Source organism: Notamacropus eugenii, chromosome 2 (assembly GCF_028372415.1).
Source record: "Notamacropus eugenii isolate mMacEug1 chromosome 2, mMacEug1.pri_v2, whole genome shotgun sequence".
NCBI lineage: Eukaryota > Metazoa > Chordata > Mammalia > Diprotodontia > Macropodidae > Notamacropus > Notamacropus eugenii.
Genome location: NC_092873.1, coordinates 402,450,679 through 402,473,469, shown reverse-complemented (window position 1 = coordinate 402,473,469; position 22,791 = coordinate 402,450,679). Strand labels below are relative to the sequence as shown.

Sequence of the window (22,791 nt, the reverse complement as noted above, 5' to 3'; positions counted from 1 at the left end):
ATAAATGGATAGATAGATAGATGAGAGACAGAAAACTAATTGATAAAGGATAGACATAGATGATAGAGTAAGACAGAAAGAAATGACAGATGACCAGAGAGCATTTATTAAGCTCTTACTAAGTGTCAGGAACACAGTAGGATGTTTCCTTATATCCTCGGGAAAGAGAAGGGAGTGTGTAAGGGAGATGTGCCTTCCACGTTTTTGAAATATTTTCTCTTTCCTCCTTTTATCCCTTCTTCACTCGCAAACGCGCAGCGCGCGCACACACACACGGAGGGGGTTGAAGTGGGGGAAGGGAAGGCTGGCTTGAGCCAAATCGAGGGAGAGTGGGTTGCCTGCCTCTTCTCCCACTCTCATTGGCGCCTCCCGTGGGAGCGGCCCCGGCGGCTGCTGCTGCTCGGACTAGCGATGGCCCCAGTGCGCTCGCGAGTCGGAGTCGGAGCCGCAGCCGCGCCCAGGGTGCTGGCAGCAGCTGGCAGCGCAGAGCGCTGAGCACTCGCTTCCAGGGCAGCCCGCTTCCTAGCCATGTACTCAGGCAACAGTAGCGATGACGGCGGTGGCAGCTACTGGGGCAGCGGCAGAGCCGGCGGCACTGGGGTTGCCGGGGAGCCCGGGCCGGAGGGGAGCCCTCGTCCAGCGCCCCTTTTCAGTCCCGGGACTTACGAGCTGCTAGCACTGCTGATCGCCACCATCGGGCTACTGGGTTTGTGCAACAACTTGCTGGTGCTCGTCCTTTACTATAAGTTCCAGCGGCTCCGCACCCCGACCCATCTGCTCTTGGTGAACATCAGTTTCAGTGATCTGCTTGTGTCCCTGTTCGGAGTCACCTTTACCTTCGTGTCCTGCCTCAGGAGCGGCTGGGTGTGGGACGCGGTGGGCTGCGCATGGGACGGGTTTAGCAACAGCCTCTTTGGTGAGTAGGAATGGAAGAAGAAAACACTCCTTTTTTTCCATTACAAGCTTCCCTTTCCCTCCCTTTCGACCATCTCCTTGTCTTTAGCTATCAAACCATCCGCTTGTCCCCCCCTCCCCACCTACTTAGCCACCATCACTCCAATTCTCGTGCCCTCACAGTCACTCATCCTGGCGTTTTCCTTTCCATTTGACCTCGGGCTTCATGACTACATGCAACTTGCCCTCATTTCACCCAGTCTCTTCATGTCCCACCCTTCAGCTGACCATGACCTCGTTCATATTTCTCCCTGCTATTGCCTTAATCTTCAGCAGCAATATTTCATTCATTCCAACTCCCAGACTCTCTGGCTCTTATCTGTAAACTTCTCTTAACAGTCCCTGCAGACTCATCAATTCATTTCTTTGCCCTCTCAGCCCCCTTGCCTTCTCCAATATATTTAACTCATCCAGTCTTGCATCTTTGAAAACCAAAAAGTGATGGATGCAAATATTTAAGAGATTTTTTAAAATGTGATTTTACCTACAAAAGATGAGGTGAGAGCATGAACCCATATGGTGCTTTCCCCAGAATTAGAGGGGAAATGCTGAAATAGGTGATGGATTCATATTGCTAAGAAAAAAAAACAATTATAAAACCTCCAGTTGGTTCTTTAGGAGTCAGACACATTCAGATCTCTTGTTGCCAGCTGCATTATAGGCTACTCTTGCTCTACTTTCTTCTATGTCAGTTTCATATTATTAAAATCTAAAGTGAAATTATAAAGTGATTAGGTGAACAGGTCAGAGGATCCCAATGCAGATGTGCAGGTCCTGTGCAAACAGTGAACTTCTTTGAAGGAGAACTTAAATGTCAATGGAACATTTCCATATACAGCTAAACCTTAAAGAAAAAAATCCCATTGAGATTTTTTATTTTGAATGAAGGAAGGCATCATTTCACTAAGGCTGGAAAGGGAATTGCATTTTTGTGTGATAAGAGAAATGTAAATATGCATTTCCAGGTTTTGGAGTCCATTTTCTACCTTGGAGGACTGCTGTTAATATTCTAAAGTAGTGCTGGCAATTCACTGCTGCTGTTATTGTTGCCAGATGTAGAATATCAAAGAATGTAAAAATAATGGGAAGCTATTTTCTTTTATACTAGCCTCCAGTGCTAGTACTTAGCCACTGTTGGTTATACTTTTATTTTTAAAGCTGAAGAAGTGTCTTGGGATTCCTAACTTTAAATCATGATTGACTTCAGTCATAGAATTATGGATGGCTGTTTTATTTTTTAATAAATTCTAAATAATTTAATTTATACAAATAATTGAAGCTTGAGAGATTGGTAGTATGTAGACAGATTCCCACATAGATATTTCTTCCTTAGAGTAATAAACAATAATTGTCTGGTTGTCTTTAGACTTTTAGGGAATAGTGATGTTGCTTCCCACCCAGGGCACCAAGAGTGAAGGCTGTCAAAATGGATGTCTCAGAGCTACCACCATTTTAGCTGCTATGGAAGTTTCACAGTCATTGCTATACTATTTCTGGTTCATTTCAAACTCCAACTCAGTGAATGTAATTAAGTGAGGAAGGGGCTATTTATTGGAGGGCTTCATCAATCATCATCACCTGCCCTTCTTTACATTCTTCCTCAGGCAGCTAGGGGGCACCGTGGGACAGAGTCAGGAAGACCTGTGTTCAAATGTGACCTCAGGTGTTTACAAGCTACGTGACCCTGGGCAAGGCACTTAAACTGTTTGCCTCAGTTTCCTCATCTGTAAAATGAGGATAGTAACAACACAGAACTCCAAGGATTGTTGTGAAGATCAAGCGAGATAATAATTGTAAAGTATTTAGCACAATGCCTGGTACATAGTAAGTCATATATAAATGTTAGCTGTCATTACCACCTTTATCATTATTATTTAGTTTCTCCTAGTACTCCCACATTTTCTTTCTTCCTCCAATCTTTTTCCAGCTGACTACCCCAAGGTTAGAATCAGATATAGTGAAAACAGAGGGCATAATTTTACCTTCAGCCTATCTTATTTTTAAGAGCACTTGGGTCAAGCTTTTGACTGCCACCTTCGTCCAAATTTAAATGGGCAAGGGTGAGGGAGAAGAGGTAGATTGAAGCAGGGAAGTCTAAGACTTACCAAAGTATTTGCAGACAAGTCACTGGTGGTGGTGGAACTAGAAGAATTCTTAGCAGTAGCTTGGGATTTTTGTCTTTGGGATAAAACCCAGGAACAGTGCTCCTTGCTTGCAGATTAGGGTGAGTAAGGGAAGGAAGGGGAACTTGATATATCTACAGTATTGACAGTCTTGTGCTACAGTACAATCAGTGTCAGAGGCAATGCTTAATCCTAGAAATGGAATTTAACAACAGCATTTACATAGTGCCGTAATGTTTACAAAGTATTTTACAAATATGATCTCATTTTGCTCTCACAACCACCCTAGAAGGTAGATACCATGATGGTAACCCTTTTATAGATGAGGAAACTGAGACAAACTGAAGTTAAGAGATTTGCTCAGGGTCACACAGCTAGTGTCAGATTGGATTTGAACTCGGATCTTCTTGACTCCAGCACCAATATTCTGGCCACTGCAGCATGGTGTATCAGAAAAGGCTCTGACTTGAGAGTCAGGGCAAGTCTGGAGTGTCCTTGTCTATAAAATGAGGGATTGAACTAGAGTGATCCCTAAAGCCTCTTCCAACTTTAAATCTGTAGTCCTTAGTACAATGTTCTTATTATTCAAGCTACGAGATGGACAATCAACACATGAATAGATAAATGAATAAGCAGACAAATACTAAAATTTCTCAATTCTGGTCATAAACTTAAATTAGAGGATATAAATATTCCATACATCCACACACATATAGTATGTGTATATATACATATTTGTGTGTATATCACATGTATATGTATATATATAGATATTATATGGTGTGTGTATGTGTATATGTTCTAATTTAAGTTTATGACCAGAATTGAGATATTTTGCTTTAGAAACCCAGAAGCTGGTCTTAGCTCTTCTGGATTAGAACGAAGCAGTCTAGGCTCAGTATTTGTTTACTTATTCCTTTACCCATTCATGTATTGACTGTCTATCCTGCAACTTGAATAATAATAACACACACACACACACACACACACATATCCTTGCAGGGCTGTTGTAAGTAATACATTTTTGGCAAGTTTCAAGTGCTTCATAAATGAGATTTATTATTATTGTTTTAAATGAGATGATTAAATTGACCATTTTAAGTAAATTGACTAAACATTTTTTTTCCAAGAGCCAATCAAATTGGTATAAACACCAGTTGAAATAATTGACTGAATTAGCCAACACTTGTCTGAGTGTATGGAGAATTGCCTGTTTTCTCCTACTTTAGCAAGGTTACCATTGACTGAAAGGAAGACTCAGATAGCTACTCTCTGATATCACACTTATGAGATAGTGAACAGAAAAGGGAACTCTTGTCTATGTGTGTTGTGCTTAGGAGAAGGCCAGTGAACAGATGTGGGAAGCAATTGTTAGAGTAATCATCAAAGCCAGGCAGGAAGGCAGCAGCTGTTGCCAGTAGCCCTAATGAGAGCACTTGCCTCTCTCTTCCTCTCTGAAGCTGCCTTTAGCCAGTTTCTAAATGCAGAGCTAGTCAGATTTCTGGCCCACTGCTCCTCAATTGGCCCACATATGGCACAGCCTACTTTGTTGCCAGGAGGTAGAATAAGAGAGCTCTTTGTTTGAAAGAGCAGTGTGGCCTTGGAAAGTCCTCTCACTTGGGTGTCTGTGTGTTGGGTGATCCTGGTTAGAGTCCGGAGCAGTGGGTTATACTGTAAAACTTCTGACGGCCTTAAGGCACAGGGTACCCCGAAGACTTGTGTTGACATTGAGTCTCAAAGTCGGTGATGGTTATATCTTTGACAATACCTTCTGAGGTCTTCTCTATCCTCTCAAACATGCCTATGTTAAAGGTCAAAGAATAATGACAGCTGGAAAGTATGCCCTAGTGAATTCTACATGAGCATACTCTTCAATCCAACTGACACCCCATCTTTTGCTTCCACAAATTTACAGATTTTTAAAAGCTGCCAAACATTTGCAAATACTGGTTGTTGAAATAAGGAAACTTTGGGGTATCTTTTTTTTTTAATGAAATGACCAGTCAAATGAAAATTGTCCAAATGAAATGACATATCCATGGTTCTTATAAAGCTGGAAAAGATCACAAGAAGTATTTTGGTCTGTTATCCTGCTTTGAGACAAGATCAGACCCAAAGCAAATGAGCCTAAGAACATTAAGGAATTATAATTTAATTGAGATGAGACCTCTCTCCACTAATACAAATTGCAACCTTTCTGTGACTTAGTCTCTATATGATAACATAGAAGAAAAATTCATCATCTTGCACATAACTTCTCCAAATCTAGGTAGCATGGTTCTTGGACAACAGAAATGTAGTCTATTACCTGGCCTCAACACCTTTCCAAATTGTTGTTTTTTTTTTTTTTTATCAGGCACTGGGTTTTTTTTAGTTCAAGTACTTATATACAAAGAAAAAGTTGTATTGACATTGCAGATATGAAAAATCTCCAAATTGTTGCTTGTTTAATTTGTCTGTTTTATGCATTGGAACACTAATATTATTTTTAAATACAAGGTTTATGACTTTTTTGTTGTCTTCTAATATAATTTAAAATCTGCCCTTAGTCAATTTTTAGTCATGTCCAACTCTTCGTGACCCCATTGGAGGTTTTCTTGGTAAAAAGATACTAGAATGATTTGCTATTTCCTTTTCCAGCTCATTTTACAGATGAGCAAATGGAGTTGAGTGACTTACCTGGGGTCACACAGCCAGTAAGTGTCTGAGGCAGATTTGAACTCAAGAAGCTGAGCCTTCCTGATGCCAAACCTAGTGCTCTATCCACTGCAGTACCTACTCTTATTTCCAGGCAATTAGAAGAAATGTGAAAAGAGTCATAATGATTGGTTTTAGCATAGGTGTGCAACTAACAATTAAGTCATGTCCCAGCAAACTGCAAACTGCTATTTCATGAAATTACTTTTCTCTTCCATTTATAATTGTTTGCAATTGTATTCACTCTTGAATTTTCTTCCAGAGAAGAGTTCCAGTCACAAATGCAAGAATAATATATTATTATATTTGCTACTATGATGAAACACAGAAATGAAAAACAGTCCAGTTTTTGCATTCTCTAATGTGATTAGAGGTATTCTATCATGTTTTGTGCTACTGACCCACAAGGATAAAATCATATTACAAAAGGGTAATGGTTGGTAAGCTAGACACCATGACTCAGATAATGTTAAGATCATTTTTAATATCATAAGAGTGAGTTTTATTACAATAGGGCTTCACCTCAACCAAGTCCTAGGAAGAGTGGTGCATATGTATTTTCATAGTGATGGCCATACTATATTTCCTGACACTGAGAAGGAAAAGGTTAAAGTACATCTCAGGAAAAACTTCATGGATTTATATGAAAATACTAGCATCTTAAATTCTATTTGACTCTGGGGTGAATGATCTATTATTGTTTATTGATCAGTTATATTTGATTCTTCTTGACCCTATTTGGAGTTTTCTTGGCAAAGATACTAGACTGGTTTGCCTTTTCCTTCTCCAATTCATTTTACAGATGAGGAAAATGAGGCAAACAGGGGACTTGCCCAAGATCACACAACTTCTAAGTGTCTGAGGCCAGATTTTAACTCATGAAGATGAGTCTTCCTGTCTCCTGGCCTGGTGCTCTATCCATTGTACCACCTAGCTGCCCTTATATTCTAACATGAGGAAATAATATATGTAGGGAATTAATAGCCAGAAAAAGGAGTTTGAATTCATGCCCTCCTCACTTCAAGGCCAGCACTCTTTCCACTGCACCACCTAACCATCGTGAGGGCATGCCACTCTAATCTACCTGCTGCTGTACTGACTCCCTAATCCTACTTATGCATGTACAACTATGGGCTTGCCCATAATACTTCTTCCTTACCACTCACCACTATTTTTTATATCACCTCCATTTCCTCCCTAATCCCATTCCAACCTCGTTTGCCTATCACTAAGCCTACTGTCTTATTCTATTTGGAAACTCCGCTTTATTGTTAACAAACTCCTGTATATTTTTGAACATTTCAACAATTTTTTTTACACCTCTTTGCTTTTATGGTTCTTCCATTTGATCACCTCCATTACATGCAACTGTCTATAGTTGTGACCATCCATTCTCCTATACTGGATGACTCCGAAGACCATGAGGGGTACTGAGCACACTTCTTGTTTCCTCTTATCTTCTAGATCTCTTTTCTACCATTATCTCTCAATGACCTGTTGTCCTTTGAGGTCCATCAATCTGTTGATGCTATCTTCCTCCCCATCTTCATGACTGTCATCTACCAACCTCCAGGTCATCCTCTTCATTTTTATGGTAACTTTAATGCCTGGCTTACAGTCTTCTTCTCTTCTCCATCCCATGCCATTGTCCTTAGCAATTTCAAATCACATTGACAGTGTCCTGCCAAACTGACCACATGATTCCTCAACCTTTTAAATTTAAAACACCTCCGTCTCACTACCATATTTCACCCACCCTCTGAAATAACTTAGACTTGACTATATCTCTCAGAATTGTGTTACCTCCAAAATCTAGATCTTTGGAATTCTACTTTCCACTTACAATCTCTACCTCTCCCTTCTCTCATTCATACTAAAGTTATTTTTCAACCTTATTGTGATTTTTGATCCATTGATCTATTCCTGTCTTCCTGACCTCCACTGGCTTCACTTGTATCCATACTTATGTGAATGCCATGAAACTTCAATGTTTCACTAGCTTCTATTCTAAAATATCTTTCCCCTCTGTTCTCAACTTGTAAATTCTAGTCCAAAACTCTCACCATCTAATTTCTCCACTCTAGCTCTAGGGCTGCTGAGTCTTACTGGAGAAAATCATGAGATTAAATTGATTTCACTCACCATAGGTCAATGATAAATAAGCTCAGTTGCTTCCTTAAGTCTTTCTACAGTGCCTATAGCTATTTTTTATTGCATTCCCCAGTGCAACTGTACCAAACGTTTTCTTTTCTCCTTTTGTTGCACAGCTCTGCTTACAGCTCATTATGTAAAATCTACTTTACAGCTTAAATCAAGAGCATTCTTTGTGACTTTCCCTCAGTTCCTCTTTGTTCCTCAAACCTTCTCAGTGTCATTGCCCTTCCTTTCCTCCAGGTATGAAGAAGGGGAGATACTACTTACTCCCTAAGGCTAATTCCTCTAACTATGCCTCCTTACTTCAGCTTTCTTCAGGACCTTGTTCCATCCCTCTCATGCATGCATCTTCAATGTTTCCCTTGCCAGTGACACCTTCCTATCTGCCTGCAAACTTGTTCTTGTCTCCTCAGTTTCAAAACAAGCCTCTTGTCCTTTCTTTTCTACCTATCTACTATCTCTGTACTGACACCAGTCCCTATGACTACTATCCTCTTTTTTTACCCATTAAATCCCTCCCAAGGCTCTAAAGCTAAATGCAAATGCTACCTCTTCCAAGGAGCCCTCAACTGTACCCCCAGTTGGGAATGACTTCCCCCACTTGGACCTCATATGCCACTTTGTTCGGTAACTTCCCAATGGGCTTATGTAGCATTATAGATGATAGCTTTTCTAGGTTGGTGTTTTGTCCCCCTACTAGACTATAAATCCAGGAAAATCATACTGTAGTGCCTCAGGGTGCCATAGAGGTCTCCCAAAATCTAAAAAGCTGTGTCAGCAAAACTCAGGCCTTGACAGATATTTCCAACCTGGAAAGGTTTCAAATAAAGGCCTAGTGAGAGACTGTAGCAAGAGCCAACCTAAATTCAGAGAGGCTCATCACCAGTCTGCTGCAGTAATAGACTTTTTGGTCACAGACACGCTCAAAGATTATCTCCCAAGGTGCAGAGAGGAATTGTAATCTGTATTGGTGACAGCGATATTCTCAGGGATGAGATTACAGATCCTTTAAATATTGAGAAAGCTATCCAGGTTGATGTTTTCTCATTCCTAGGCTGTCAATTATTTAAAGACTAGAACAATTTCTTGTTTAAACTTTGAATCTCTCTCCAGCACTTAGAACAGTGTTCTAGGTGATAATATGGTCTTGTATTCTTCATGCTTTGCCTTCTGATCTAATAGAGGCACCTAGGTGGCTGAGTGAATAGAGCACTGGACCTGGAGTCAGGAAGACTTGAGTTCAAATATGACCTCAGATTTTTATTAGCTGGGCAAAATTACTTCACCTCTGTCTGCCTCCGTTTTCTCCTCTGTAAAATAGGGATAATAATAGCATTTAGTACCCAGGGTTATTGCAAGGATCAAATGAGATACTATTTGTAAAGTGGTTAGCACAGTGCCTGGCATATAGTAGACATTTAATAAATGTTTCCTTTCTTTCCTCTGTGATGAATGAAAAGTCCAAGAGACATAGTTTCTGGGAAGTTAATATCAATTTATCCATTATGGCTAGCAAATAATAAAATGATGGTCATTGACTTTCATAAGCCAAAGGTGAACTTTGGGGGCCCGTTGAAAGTTTAAATACCCTTGGAAGAGTTTCTAATAGGCAGAAATCAACTCTGATTGGTTAACAATTAAGGAAAGAATGAATATTATAATGAGAGGTGGGCTTACTCTAATGAGGAAGTGACTTTGATTAGGTCACTTACTCATCTCTACCCAAATCACCCCAACCTGGGGCAGTCTAGAGAAAGGGATCTACCTCTACCCAACCACTTAACTCCCAGTTGGGTGGGGCCTCAACTAAGATTGTAGAAATTGTTCACCCAATCTCCTTATCAACCCTGTCTTTTAGAGGCTGCTTCTACCTAGCAGAGAACTAGGAAATAAAAAGGGGAAAAAACGTAGATCCCTAAACATTAATTGGTTATTAATAAAAGGGAAAAAGAATCATTTCTCTCACCTTCTTCTTTCTTTCCCACCCCAGTGACAGTGGTGCTATTCTGAACTTTTTTCCTTTCTCTTTCTTTTTCTTTCATTGCCCTTTGACGTTTTTTAACTAGACATCAGATAGGAATCTCAGACTCATCCTGTCCAAAGCAGAACTCATTATCTCTCCCTTCAAACTCTCCTAGCTTCTGAATTTTCCCATTTCTATTTCCTTTAGTCATCCAGGTTTGTAACCCTTGATTCCTCCCTCTCACTCATGCCAGATTGATAGCCCAGTCAGTTGCCAAATCTTCCTTTTTCTGCCTACACAATATATCTCACAGCAGTCCCCGTCTCTCCCCTCACATAACCACCATCTCAGTACAGTCCCTGTTCATCTCTTTCTGGGACTATTAAAGTAGTAAGATAATTGCTTTCCTTGCCTTGGGTGTCACCCCAGTTCAGTTCATCTACAATTCACAGCTACCAAAGTGATATTCCTAAATGCATAGATCGTATCATGTCATTCCCTACTCAAAAAATTCCAGTGGCTCTTTATAATTTCAAAGATTAAATAAAAACTCTAGCATTTAAAGCTTCTCACGACCTGGTAATAACCTACTTTTTCAGCCTCATTTTACATCAGCCCACTTCACGATAAAATCCAGCCAAAATGCCCTTCTCACTGTTCCTCATACACACCGCTCCAATCTCTCTCTCCGTTCATTTGTTCTTAACACAGTGCCTACCTAGTAAATAGTTGGAGCTTTAGAAATGATTGAAATATTTATTGATTGCAATTCCTCCATATCTGGAATGTTCACCTTCCTCAGCTCTGCCTCTTAGAATCTCTAATTTCTTTTCAGGCTCCGCTTAAAAACTACTTTCCAAAAGAAGCTCCTCTCTATCCTTCCCCCCAACCCCGAACATGCTGCACCCAAAAGTGCTTCGTATTTTTTTCATCAATTTTGTATGTACCAATTTATATACATTCTTTCACCCGTCTAGATTGTAAACTCTTTACGTACAAAGATTATATCACTTTTGCCTCTGTGTCCCTAGCCTAGCACAGTGCTTGGCACATCATAGATGTTTAATAAATCCTACTTCCAAAGCCTGGCCCAATTTGTTCTTCCTTTCTCTCAGTTTCTCACTGGAGAAGCCAGGCAGGCCCTTTCCTCTCTTGGTTATAGTTTAAAGCCTCACAATCTCAGTTCAACACCATATTCCTGTCAAGTGAAATCCCCAAGATTCAGTTAATAAAAACCTCCCTTTCTTTGGTTCTGGGCACTTAATCTATTCTTTGAGGCTCCTATGTTCACTCTCTCTTCATTTTGATTTTAGTATTTCCTTCTATCATCACTAAGATTATCCTGGGTCCTCTTCCCTTTATGAAACCATACCATGTCCTTTACAACTCTAGCCCATGCATCATCAATCACCAAGTTATATGGTGACCCATAAAACCTGTGGCACCATTTGGAGTCATAATAATGTCAAACATAAGCTTTGGGTCATATAAAAAAAGCTTTATTTCATTGACATGCCTTGTATCATCAGCATTAAACAATGGCATCTTGATTATCGAATTTCACTTTACTGTTTTTCTTAATTTATTGTTGATTGCCTGATTCACCCCACCTGCCTCCTCCCATCTTAGGATCATTTCATAATCTGTAGTTAAGTTTGGAACTGTTGGCTTGTTTTTGTTTTTGAAATTACGAATGTGCTCGAAAAAGGGAAAAAAAGCATTTTGTAGTCATTAAAACCTTGTTGTGTAGTTAATTAGAAGTGAGTGAGAAACTACTTTTATTATTCTCTTTAGGATGTTCATTTGCTGCCTTTATGGATATGGTATTGATAACTGTCACACAATCTGTTATAAAAAATAATATTAAACATGACCCATTTTTCTTAATTCCATGAATTCAATTTTACTGTTGCATATTTTTAATTATTCCTTACTAAAGAAGCTTTAGTAGCCTCCCAGTGCCTCTGGAATCAAATATATAGTGTTCTGCTTGGCATTTAATGCACTTCCTAATTTTGTTCCAACCTCTCTTTCTAGTCTGATTTCACATTCCCCTCTGCCTTCCCCCATGCCACTGCTGTTCTAGCTAAACTGACCTATTTTTTCCCATATATAACATTCCATCCCTTCCCTCCCTATCTTTGAACAGACTGTATGTATCCCATGCTTGGAAGGTTCTCCTTCTTTACCTCTTTTTTAGAATTTCTAACCCCCATCACAGTTCAGTTCAAATGTCATCACGAGGCCTTTCCTGATTCCCTCCTCTAATTTGTTAGGACTCTCCCTCCACCCCAAAATTACCTTACCTTGACATTGTCTGCATTTATATTTTTAAAAATCTGTGTCTGGTGACACAATGGAAAGTCAGTTACTAGAGGTCAGTGAATATTTGGGTCTATGGTGCCTAACATGGTATTTAGCACATAGTAGGATCTTAATAACTGCTTGTTGATTGAAATAAAATTGAATGAGGGCCCCATAATTAGGAGCTCTGCTCAGAGGAAGGTGAGGTTTTATGCATTTACTATTGATCTTACTCAGAGGCCATCAAGAGCTTGATAAAATCTAAGATGATTTTTGCAGATCTTTACCACTATGGCTACCACTATGGCTTTACCACTACTGCCTTCTTGGATTTTCTCTATTCTTTGAGATTGAGTCTATATGAACCACCCTCCACCCCCCAAAAAATTGATGGAAAAGTGAATTAAAAAATAAAAGGGGGAAAGAAATCAGTAAATTGTCTGGCTTTATTTTACAATACAATACAATACATTGTAAATGACTTGTTCATTGAACTGACTGAATTGATTGACTTCTTTGAATTCAGGTGGATGCATTGAAGTCTGAGCAAGTGAAGAAATCTGTTTACAAAAATAAAAAACCTAATTGTCAAAATAAGAAATAAATAAAATTTAAATTGTCAAAAATAGGAAATATAAAAAATAAAATAAATCTGATTGTTAAAATGGTTAATTTCTTATATATATTTCTTGTTCTGTGTCATATTAAGCCTGGAACTTTACAGAGCTGACTTGCAAAATTATCCACCAGCTTGAGAGGTAGGAGTTAATTGAAATGAGTAGAGCTTGTTAAGAGAGGCTTCTATTATAAAAAGGGTCAGTTAGCAAGTTAAGCAGCTCAGAAAATAAGAGCTAAATTAGAGATTCATTTGAAGGGAAAACTCAGAAAGGAAGTTGGTATCTAGAAATTTACTGTGGAAACTTGCTCTAGAGAAAAATTTAGAGAAGAAGAAGGAGGTGGAGGAGGAAGAGGATGCTTGCTACAGAGTTAAGAACTATGACAGGGAATCAAAATTCTCTCCCTTTAAGAGGAGAGCTGTTTCAGATTGGCCATTCCACAAACTTAGAGGAGAAGGCGGACCCTCCTAACCTTGTGGAATGAGATTCTATAGGGGGTCCTTCATGATTGGATACCTTCAAGCAGAGATCAGATAGACAGTTGTTAGAACTATTTTAAAGAGGATTCCTATTCAAGTACTGGTTAGATCAGAGAGCACCTGGGCCCCTTCCAACTCTGAGGGTCAGTGATCTCCATTTTGCAAATGAAGAAACTAAAACCAGAGTAGTAGCATCACATAGCTAGTTAATGATTTGGCTGAAACTAGAATTCACTTCTCACTCCAAGTTTAAAGTTCTGTTTACTATGCTAACATAAAAGATGCATTATAAGGATACCATCATTGGAAATTAACAATGTTAGGAACACTGTGGGAGGAAGACAAATGTCTCAAGATGTCAGATGAGGAGGGGCTATCATAGAAAATTATCATTAACTACTAACTAAAATTATATCAGAAAATGTATAATTTTAATGTGGAAGTCATGAAGTAAAAGGAAGGGGATAGACTGAATAGTTTTAGAAAAAAATGGGCATAGTACCCCAGCTGGTGATCAAACAGGACCAGAGAGGAAAGAGAAGACTCAGAGGGAAGGGGCTGACTGGGGGACCAGTACTCAGACAGGACCTGAGGTGTGTGGAGGCTGAAAGGTGACATCTTGCCCCTGTCTCCATTATCCTAAAAAATTCAGAGAGGGAACCTCCTAAAATCAGGTTTGTCTACCATAGTATATGTACTACCTTGGTTTGATTTTAAATGGTCAAAGGTTGTTTTATATATTTATATTTTTAGGAACTGAGCTCTGGAATGTACGTCATTCATTAAATATGTATTTGACCATCTGTCAACCAAATATATTTCTTTAGCTCACATTTAGATTGCTTTTCAATGTTTACTAAGTTCTTTATAGACTTGGGAGGCATGTTGTTATGATACCCATTTTACAGTCAGGAAATTGAGGTTCAAAGAAGTCACACAATTTACTTAGTAAATCACATAGCTAGCAAGTGTCTGAGGTGCAATTCCAATCTTTAGTGTTCCTGACTCCAGGGCTATCCTAATTTATCCACCATGTTGTCTCTTGGCTTGCTGGTACCTGAAATTTCTTGAACCAGAGTTTATGCCTTTTGTTCCATAATTAGAGATGAGACTTAAATTGCAAAAAATTCAAGAAGAGTTGAAAGGGACCTTAGAAGTAATCTGGTCTAAGCCTTACCTGAAGCACGCGTTAATTATATAGTATCTCCAACAAAGGATTCAGCCATTGGAATCCACTTTCTGTTTTGACTTTTGAAGATACCTAATTGTTAGTAGTTTATTACATTAAATCAGAAGCTGTTTTTGCGTAATTTATAGCCACTAGTCTTTGTCCCCATCTTTGGGCTTAAATAGAATAAATTTAATCCTTCCTTTGAATAGTTCTTCAAATATGTAATGATAGACATAGAAGAAAGAGGGCACACAGTCTTCTGCAGCCTAAATATTACCAATTCCTTCTAGTGGGGAATGTTGGTTAAATTTACCCAAGGACAGATACTTGATGTTCATTCACACTAAAATGTTATCAGTCAATCAATCAACAAATGTAAATTAAATCAAATCCTACTCTTTTGAGCCATGACAAAGCTGTAAGCACTGTGGGCTTGAAGCAAGGGGAGGAATGAAATGGGGAAGCAAACAGCAAAGAAAATGTCAGTAAACTTTGAAAATAAGCTTCAGTGCTTTATAGTTTTGTCTAGGGTCGGCACTATTTACCAGAGGCAAATAGAAGCTACCTTCCAAAGTATTTCTGTCTTGTTAATAAATAAAGCCAGTCATGTTCAATACTTATGAGCAAATGAAAACAGACAAACCAACCTTTTATTTGCCTCTTTCAATGTTTCTGTTTTATTACAAAATTATCTATGATAGAGAAAGCTTTTCTATTATACAATAGATTATTTTCCAGATGGTATGTTAATTGAGGGGATCACTTTATTTTTTTACCTTTCTCCCTACTTTTCTGCCTACAGATATATAAGAACTCTCTTTTTGGGGGGCATGATTGGTTGGTGGCACCTGTACTTACAAGGTTCCCTCCTTGAGCTGCCATGAGGCAGGACTATAGTCAATGGATTTAACTGATAGCTTTCTTCTATGTACAATGGGCACATGGTTACTGTAGTAACCTTGCTGAGGTTATTGCAATATTTCAAGGGATTTATATGAAAATGTATGAAAGCCTCATAACCAGTTCTCAAACGGATCCATGATTTTTATGAATGCAGATTCAGCAGTATAGATTAAAACCCATCCTTGCTTGTCCATTCTTTGTAATTTTTGTCTATGACATAGGGAAGGAAACTAATAGAGCATTTAATCCAACACCTTCATTTTACAGATGAAGGAAATGAGATTGAAAGAAGTTAAATGCCTAGCCCATCACACAGCCAGTAATGGTCAGAGCTTGGGCCTCAAACATAGATACTGTACCTCCAAAGGCCTCCATCTTTTTACTGTTGGGCTGTTGTCCCACAAATTTGCCACCGGGGGGGCATTGCACTTAATGTATATCATTGTTCACAGCAGTGCAAATATTATCCTGCTTTTATTGTTAAAAAAAGGTGACATATTAGATTGAGTATTGGACTTGGAGTCTAGAAGACCTGAATTAGAATCCTGCCTCAGATACTTACTAGGGGGTGTGACTCCGAGCAAGTCACTGCACTTATCTCACAGAGTTGTCCTGAAAGTGAAGTGAGATAACATGTAGAAAGCACCTGCAAAACTTAAAGTGCTATATACATATTATTAATTAGTGAGTTACTCAGTGCCCCACAGTTAAAGAGGAGAGCTAGTACTCAAACCCAAGGCTCTGATTCCAAATCCAGTATTCTTTCCACTCTACTACAAGTACCTTGTGATGTGAACACTTAAGGAGTCTTATCTTCTGAAACAATGGAACACAAGAAAATAACCCAAAAAGTGGATTACGTAAATAAAATTGTGAATAGTATGTGTGGTATGTCAAAATGCAACTATGATGGGGGAGGTATTATGTGGGAACATTTTCAATGGATGATCTCTCATTTATACTCTTTCCACATCTGAAGAGAAATTTTCTAAAACCTATATATGTGCATATATATATATATACACATAAATAAACGCATAATCATATATACACATATACATAAATATATACACGTATACATATATACATATATGTGTATGTATACACACACATAGGTACACATGCCTGTGTGTGTACATCTCCCACATCTCAGTTCCTTAAAAAAAAGAAAAAGACTAGTTAATCATTTTATATATTTATTCCTCACATTAGTCCCACTGCCTGTGATTTAGCTTCTCATGGTCATGGATGTCTGGCATTTTTCAGACACTAAATAATATATTTAACCATCAAGCACACTAAACACTAGTAGCATGAATTAAAAATAAGCCTATGTCAAAGAAAGAAGAAGGTGGACTTTGGGGCTAGGACTCTTTGATGCAAAATTATTTAGAACTGCAGGATGATGTATACTTTTTTTGTGTGTGTGTGTGTGAGTGAAGACAATAAATTTCTAGGTGTTATTTGGAAAGAAATATGAACACAGAGGAAACAGTGATAGATACCTTGTTAGATACTTTTAAAAACAGACTGTTGTTCTTGGAAGTTACATTTCTGTTTGTGTTTGACTTTACTTTTTTGTCCCTTAAGTTCATCTCATATTTAGCATTATTCATTTTTTTTTAATCTAACGTGAAGAAAATGGTTTGCAATACTGGAATCAAAGGAAAATGCAAAAGAAACTTTACTCTTTTGTAGCACTGCCCCCTCCTTCTTTTTCCACATCTGCATTGATTGGGCAGAGGGGCAGAAAAGGGGGCAGAGAGTATTAAGAATCAGTTTTTAGACCGTCTCTAAATATTCACTTAACTAATGGTACTCTCTGTGTGCGATTCTTGTCTAATGACCCACAAATAGTCACATGACTGGAGGACCTAAATCATGACATTCTTACTATAAACAAAACCAGAAGACAAAACGAAGTTGCAATTAAGTGGAAGAATGACTTATAGATTCTCTGTGGAGAAGCAAGCATAGGAATGGAGAGGGTTGGCCTTATTACGCACCCAAAGGCAAGAAGAAAATAATTTCATGAGATTTTTATTCTCATTAGAGAGCTCTTGAAAAATGTTTGGAAGATCACCATGAAAATAGTTGCATATCATGCATCCATACCACACACACACACACACACACACACACACACACACACACACAAAAGAGAGAAAGAGAAGAAAGGGAGAAAAAAGTAGAGAGATAAAGAGGCAGAGAATAATAGAAAGCATCAGATTTGAAGACAGAGCCTTAGATATGTCTGCTGGCTCTGTTCTTTACTAGATGTGGGGCCTTGGGTAACTCAATATAATAATACAAAATTATTGTTATTGTCTTTGTTATTGAGAGACAGAGAATCAGAGACACAGAGATCCTATAAAGATAAGACTCTACAAAATAAATTGACATACACTTTGATACTCGGTGACTTTAATGCAAAGCTTGAACTAAGTGAGGATGGGGGAAAACATATTGGAAAATATAGTTGAAAACATTTTGGAAAAAAGACTATAGAGAAATCTTGTATCTGTATAACATTAATGCTTTTAAGAAGAAGAATTGGAAGGGGCTGACCATCTTAAATAACATCACAAAAAATTGATTAATATTATGCCATTATATTAACACTCAGTTATTTATTTGTGATCTATTCTTTTTCATCCTACTTTTAATAGAGAATAAATAAGCCCATTTGGGAATATGGGAATAATTCCTGAATCAACAATGTATCTGCAGATGAACCAACAATTTAGAACCAAGATAAAAATTAATACAAAATTAGGAGACTAAAAATGAGAAAAATATTGCATGTAATTTAAATAACTCTCACTTGACATACTTGAATAAGTTACATATGGAAGAAAGGAAAGCAATACTACTTATGATAATTTCATGTACAATTTTTTACTGTTATGAATAACTTATCATAATAAAGGGGACCAAGTTATCCTAAAAACCGTATTAGTCAGCAAAAACTTGATTTAGTTAAGTGGAAAGATTTGGAAGCCAAGGACGACACAGGTTTAGACAATTAACTCGTTTGTAAAATCTTCCAGATACAGTAGTATTACCTTATTAAGTAGTGAAAAGTAGAAGGAATTAAAAAAAAAAGTCTAAAGAAAGCTTTGCATGAAATCTCACCAAACAAGGTATCCCAGGGTCATTTAAGAGGAAAATCAAAAGGAGGCTAACAAATAGATGACTTTAAAAGATTTTTATGACTTAAAAAGATTTTCATAACAAACTTTTTACCATTGAGGACAATGGAGCCACGATATGCCATCATCTTGAATGTGCTCTGGATGAAGTGAAAATGATAGCACAGAGAATAAATACGGTAAAAGCAGCTGGATAGGACAAGTATACACAAGGGAGGTCTTTGCTAGAAATGGCATAATTTTGAGGATACTAAAGATCAATGCTCAAAGTAAGTTAAAGGAGGAATGATAAAGGTCACCTAGCCCAACTCCCTTATTTTGTGGATAAAGAAACTGAGAATTAGAGAAGTTAAGTGATTTACCTAAAGTCATACAGGTAGCCAATGTCAGGAGCATAAATTGAACCCAGAATTCTGATTGCAGTTTTCCTGTTACGTGCCCCTGGGATTCCTGTTTTGAGATCTCATGCAAAGCTTCCTTTAGACTTAAAAAAAAAAAAATTCCTTCTGCTTTTCACTGCTTAATAAGGTGGGCCAGCTAGGAGGGATAAAGCATCAGTGCAGGAGTCAGGAGGACCTGAATTCAAATCTCACCTCAGACACTTGACACTCACTATCTGTGTGACCTTGGGCAAGTCACTTAACCCCAATTGCCTCATCCTGGGTCATCTCCAGTCATCCTGATGAATATCTGGTCACTGGATTCAGATGGCTTTGGAGGAGAAGTGAGGCTGGTGACCTGCACAGCCCTCCCTCACTCAAAACAAAGTCAAGTGTGAGTGATGTCATCATTTCTCTGATGGCATGGTCTTCTTCAGCAACAAAGGGCAAACATACACTTAATAAGATGATACTACTCTCTCCACAAGAATTTACAAATGAATTTATCATCTATGGTACTATTGATTTCTTAGAGAAAAAAATACTTAGGTGAAGTTTTTTCCATTCCACTTTTCTCTCCTTTGCTCTTTTGTCTACTAGTAGAGTTTGGGATATGTATGTATACACACACATATATACACATACACACCTGTATGTGTATATATGTATATGTATATATCTATATATATATATTAGAAGAATGGGTTCAACTATATAGCTTTGATATTAAAAGAAGACTTTAATTTGTCAGATGTCCAAATTTAATATAGTGAGTAATTTATTTCCTGCCTACAATTCTTTGAAATAGTGGTTCCGCCTACAACTCATTTGTGCCACATAAAATCCCTTGCTTCCTTCAAAGCACAGGTCAGTTTCCACTTCCTGTACTAGGTCTTTCTCAACTCCAATTAATTATTAGTATTCTCTCTCTCAAATTTATTTTGTGTTTATTTATGACAGTATTTGTTGTTTTTCCCAGCACTGCTCCACTTACTTAAGAGCAGGGATTCTTACATTGTTTTTGTATTCCCATCACCTGACACATAGTAGGTGTTCATAAATGTTTGTGAAATTTGAATTCATTCATGGTTTAATACAATTCTGCAAACTAAACTTGTTTGCCTGGAACTGGGAGCCAAGAGACCTGGATTCTAGCCTTGGCTCTGTTACCACTTAACTGTGTGATCCTGTGTGAGTTACTTTATTTCCCCAGGCCTCATATTCTTCATCAGTAAAATGAATGCATTGGATTAAATGATCGCTGAAGTCCCTTTCAAATTCTATGCAATGTTTGAATTGAATTCCCTCAAACTTCAAAAAAAGACAATTAGATAGATTTTTGTCTTGATCTAATTGTTAGATGTAGATTTATAGTTTTATGGTTTTCTTTTTATAAGCAGCTAGGTGATGCTGTGACTAAAGTGCTAACCTAGAGCCAGGAAGTTCTTTTTTTCTTGTGGTTCAGTTGTTTCCATCGTGTCTGACTCCATTTGGAGTTTTCTTGGCAAAGATACTGGAGTGATTTGCCATTGCCTCCTCCAGCTCATTTTCCAGATGAGGAAACTGAAGCAAACAGGGTTAAGTGACTTGCCCAGGGTCACACAGCTAGTAAGTGTCAGGCTGGATTTGAACTCAAGAAAATGAGTCTTCCTCACTTCAGTCCCAGCACTCTGTCCATTGTGCCACCTCATTGCCCAAAAGACCTGAGTTCAAATCCATATTCCAGCCTTTAATATCTCTGTAACCCTGGGCAAAATCACTTAATCACTGACTGCCTTAGTTTCCCAGCACTATATCCATTGTGGCACCTCCTTGCCTAAAAGACCTGAGTTTAAATATGACTTCCAACCTTTACTAGCTGTGTAATCGTGGGTGAAATCATTTAATCGCTGACTGCCTCAGTTTCCTCATCTGTGAAAGAGAAATAATAATAGTACCTACCTTGCAAGGTTGCTATAAAGATAAAATGAGATGATAATTATATTCTTCACAAACTTTAAAATGCCATATGAATGCTAGCTATTATTATAGTCTTTGTTCACCATAAATTTACAAAGCTATACTTTGAGTCTGTGCAGTTAGGAGACACTGAGGAAAGTAATTACATCATGGCCAGTGTCAATAATGCATTTTAACGTATTTCCCAAATATACATGGCAATTTAATCTAATTGCCTATAGTTTTGTGACATCAACAAAATTATACTCCATCTGCCCCTAGACAAGCCACTACAGGACTTGATAAACCACCCATAATTGGATGGTATCCACAATTACATTTGTTGGTGGTTCATACATCAGTGAGACAGACCAGCTGCACATTCTCCATGAGATATTGTACAGATGGGTGTTAATGATGAAAACATCTAATGAAAGTAGACCAAAAAAATTTATGTGCTCAGTGGAGTTGAGGGAAACTAATATTATGCTATTGTATTAATAGCCAGTTATTTATTTATTTATGATTCATTCTTTTTCATCCTATTTTTGTTAAGACCCTACTTCTGAAAAGGCCAGGTGGTCTCTAAAGGGCCTGACCGGGTAATGTGAACACTCCTAGTACCCAAGGCATCTGTTCTTTAACTAATTTGTGCTAGGCCCCAACCAAATGGGACTCTGGCTTCTGTTTCTTCTATAAATAGGATCCAGTTTGAGTTAGATCTTCCCCCGGGGAGAATGAACTTTGACCTTGCTCCCTTTATTAAAGTTTGGGGTGACCTGGTCCACAAAGGGGAGAATGAGCTGGTGAAAACCTGATTGAGATGGTTATCTTTTTCTGATTAAGATGCTAGCAACTTGCATTCCTTCGGAGGAGCTTAATCAACCACATCTGAGGGCTAGCCTACTTTTCCCAGCTGTCTTTCCTCCCTCTCAAAGATGAAGTAATAGGAAAGAGCTGAGAACTCTTAGCCTATCTCCTCATTAAAATATCCACCAACTGGGATTGCCAAGGCTGTTCCCAGTGATAGTACAATCAAGTGAATTGGAAGGAAGACACACATAGGTATAAAAGACCCTGCTAGCTCTCACTCTGAATCTTTGGTACAACTAGAGGCACACTGTTGATGTGTCCTTTGTTAATAGATTGCAAGCCCTTATTAATGAATGCTATCATGCCTAGAGAAATGGCCTCATTTTATTTATTGGTTAAATTCCCCCCATGACAGTAGTACTTCAGACAGAATATGTTGATGGTGTCTACACTGCAAAATCAACACATGGAATTGTTATGAGTATTATGAATTATTGTTAATAATATATTATTAATTACACTTTCCTACAGTTATTGAAAGTTTACAAAGTATGTCTCCCAGGACAATACCATACAGTTTATTATTAACTTGTAGTTGAAGAAACCAAGACAGAGTGTTATTGTGACTTGCCAATTAATTAAAACACAGCTAGTCACTGGCAGACCTTGTAGACAAACCCTTATCTCCTGACTTCAAGTCCAATGCACTTTGCAGTATGCTAGCAAAGCTTAAACTATTTAGACAACTCAAGCCTCAAAGGATGTCTTTTTGGGCCTGAATTTTTAGGATTGCCTCTCAAGATGGCCATTAGTTCAAAACATAATTTTGTATCCACACAGCCTTTGGCTACAGCTCACCAAATAGAAACAACTGCCTTTCTGTGTAAAGAGAAAGTAACCACTTACATTCCCATAGCACAAAATGTCTCATAAAGATAATCCCACAAGCAAATATTGATCATAAAGTACCAGCTGTGCCAGGCTTACGAGAAATATTATTTGAGGCTATGTCCTCCTCAGCTCAGCTACATTAGAAGAACAAGGGTGGAAAGGAAGACTCTATGCTTTATTCAAATGTCTCTTTCCTCTGGTGTTCCAGAAGTATGAATTTGAATTTTTCTCTTAACCTTTTTTCCTCAATCT

General features: G+C 38.2%; 1 protein-coding gene across 1 annotated transcript in view; it reads left to right on the top strand.

Moving 5' to 3' along the window:
• Positions 1-355: 355 nt before the first annotated feature.
• Positions 356-22,791, top strand: part of OPN3 (opsin 3) — a 59,949-nt gene continuing 37,513 nt past the window's right edge. Inside the window, exon 1 of the mRNA XM_072647584.1 lies at positions 356-916. Within this exon, the coding sequence (XP_072503685.1) occupies positions 529-916 (388 nt within the window). The 5' untranslated portion in view covers positions 356-528. The remainder of the gene's footprint in view (positions 917-22,791) is intronic.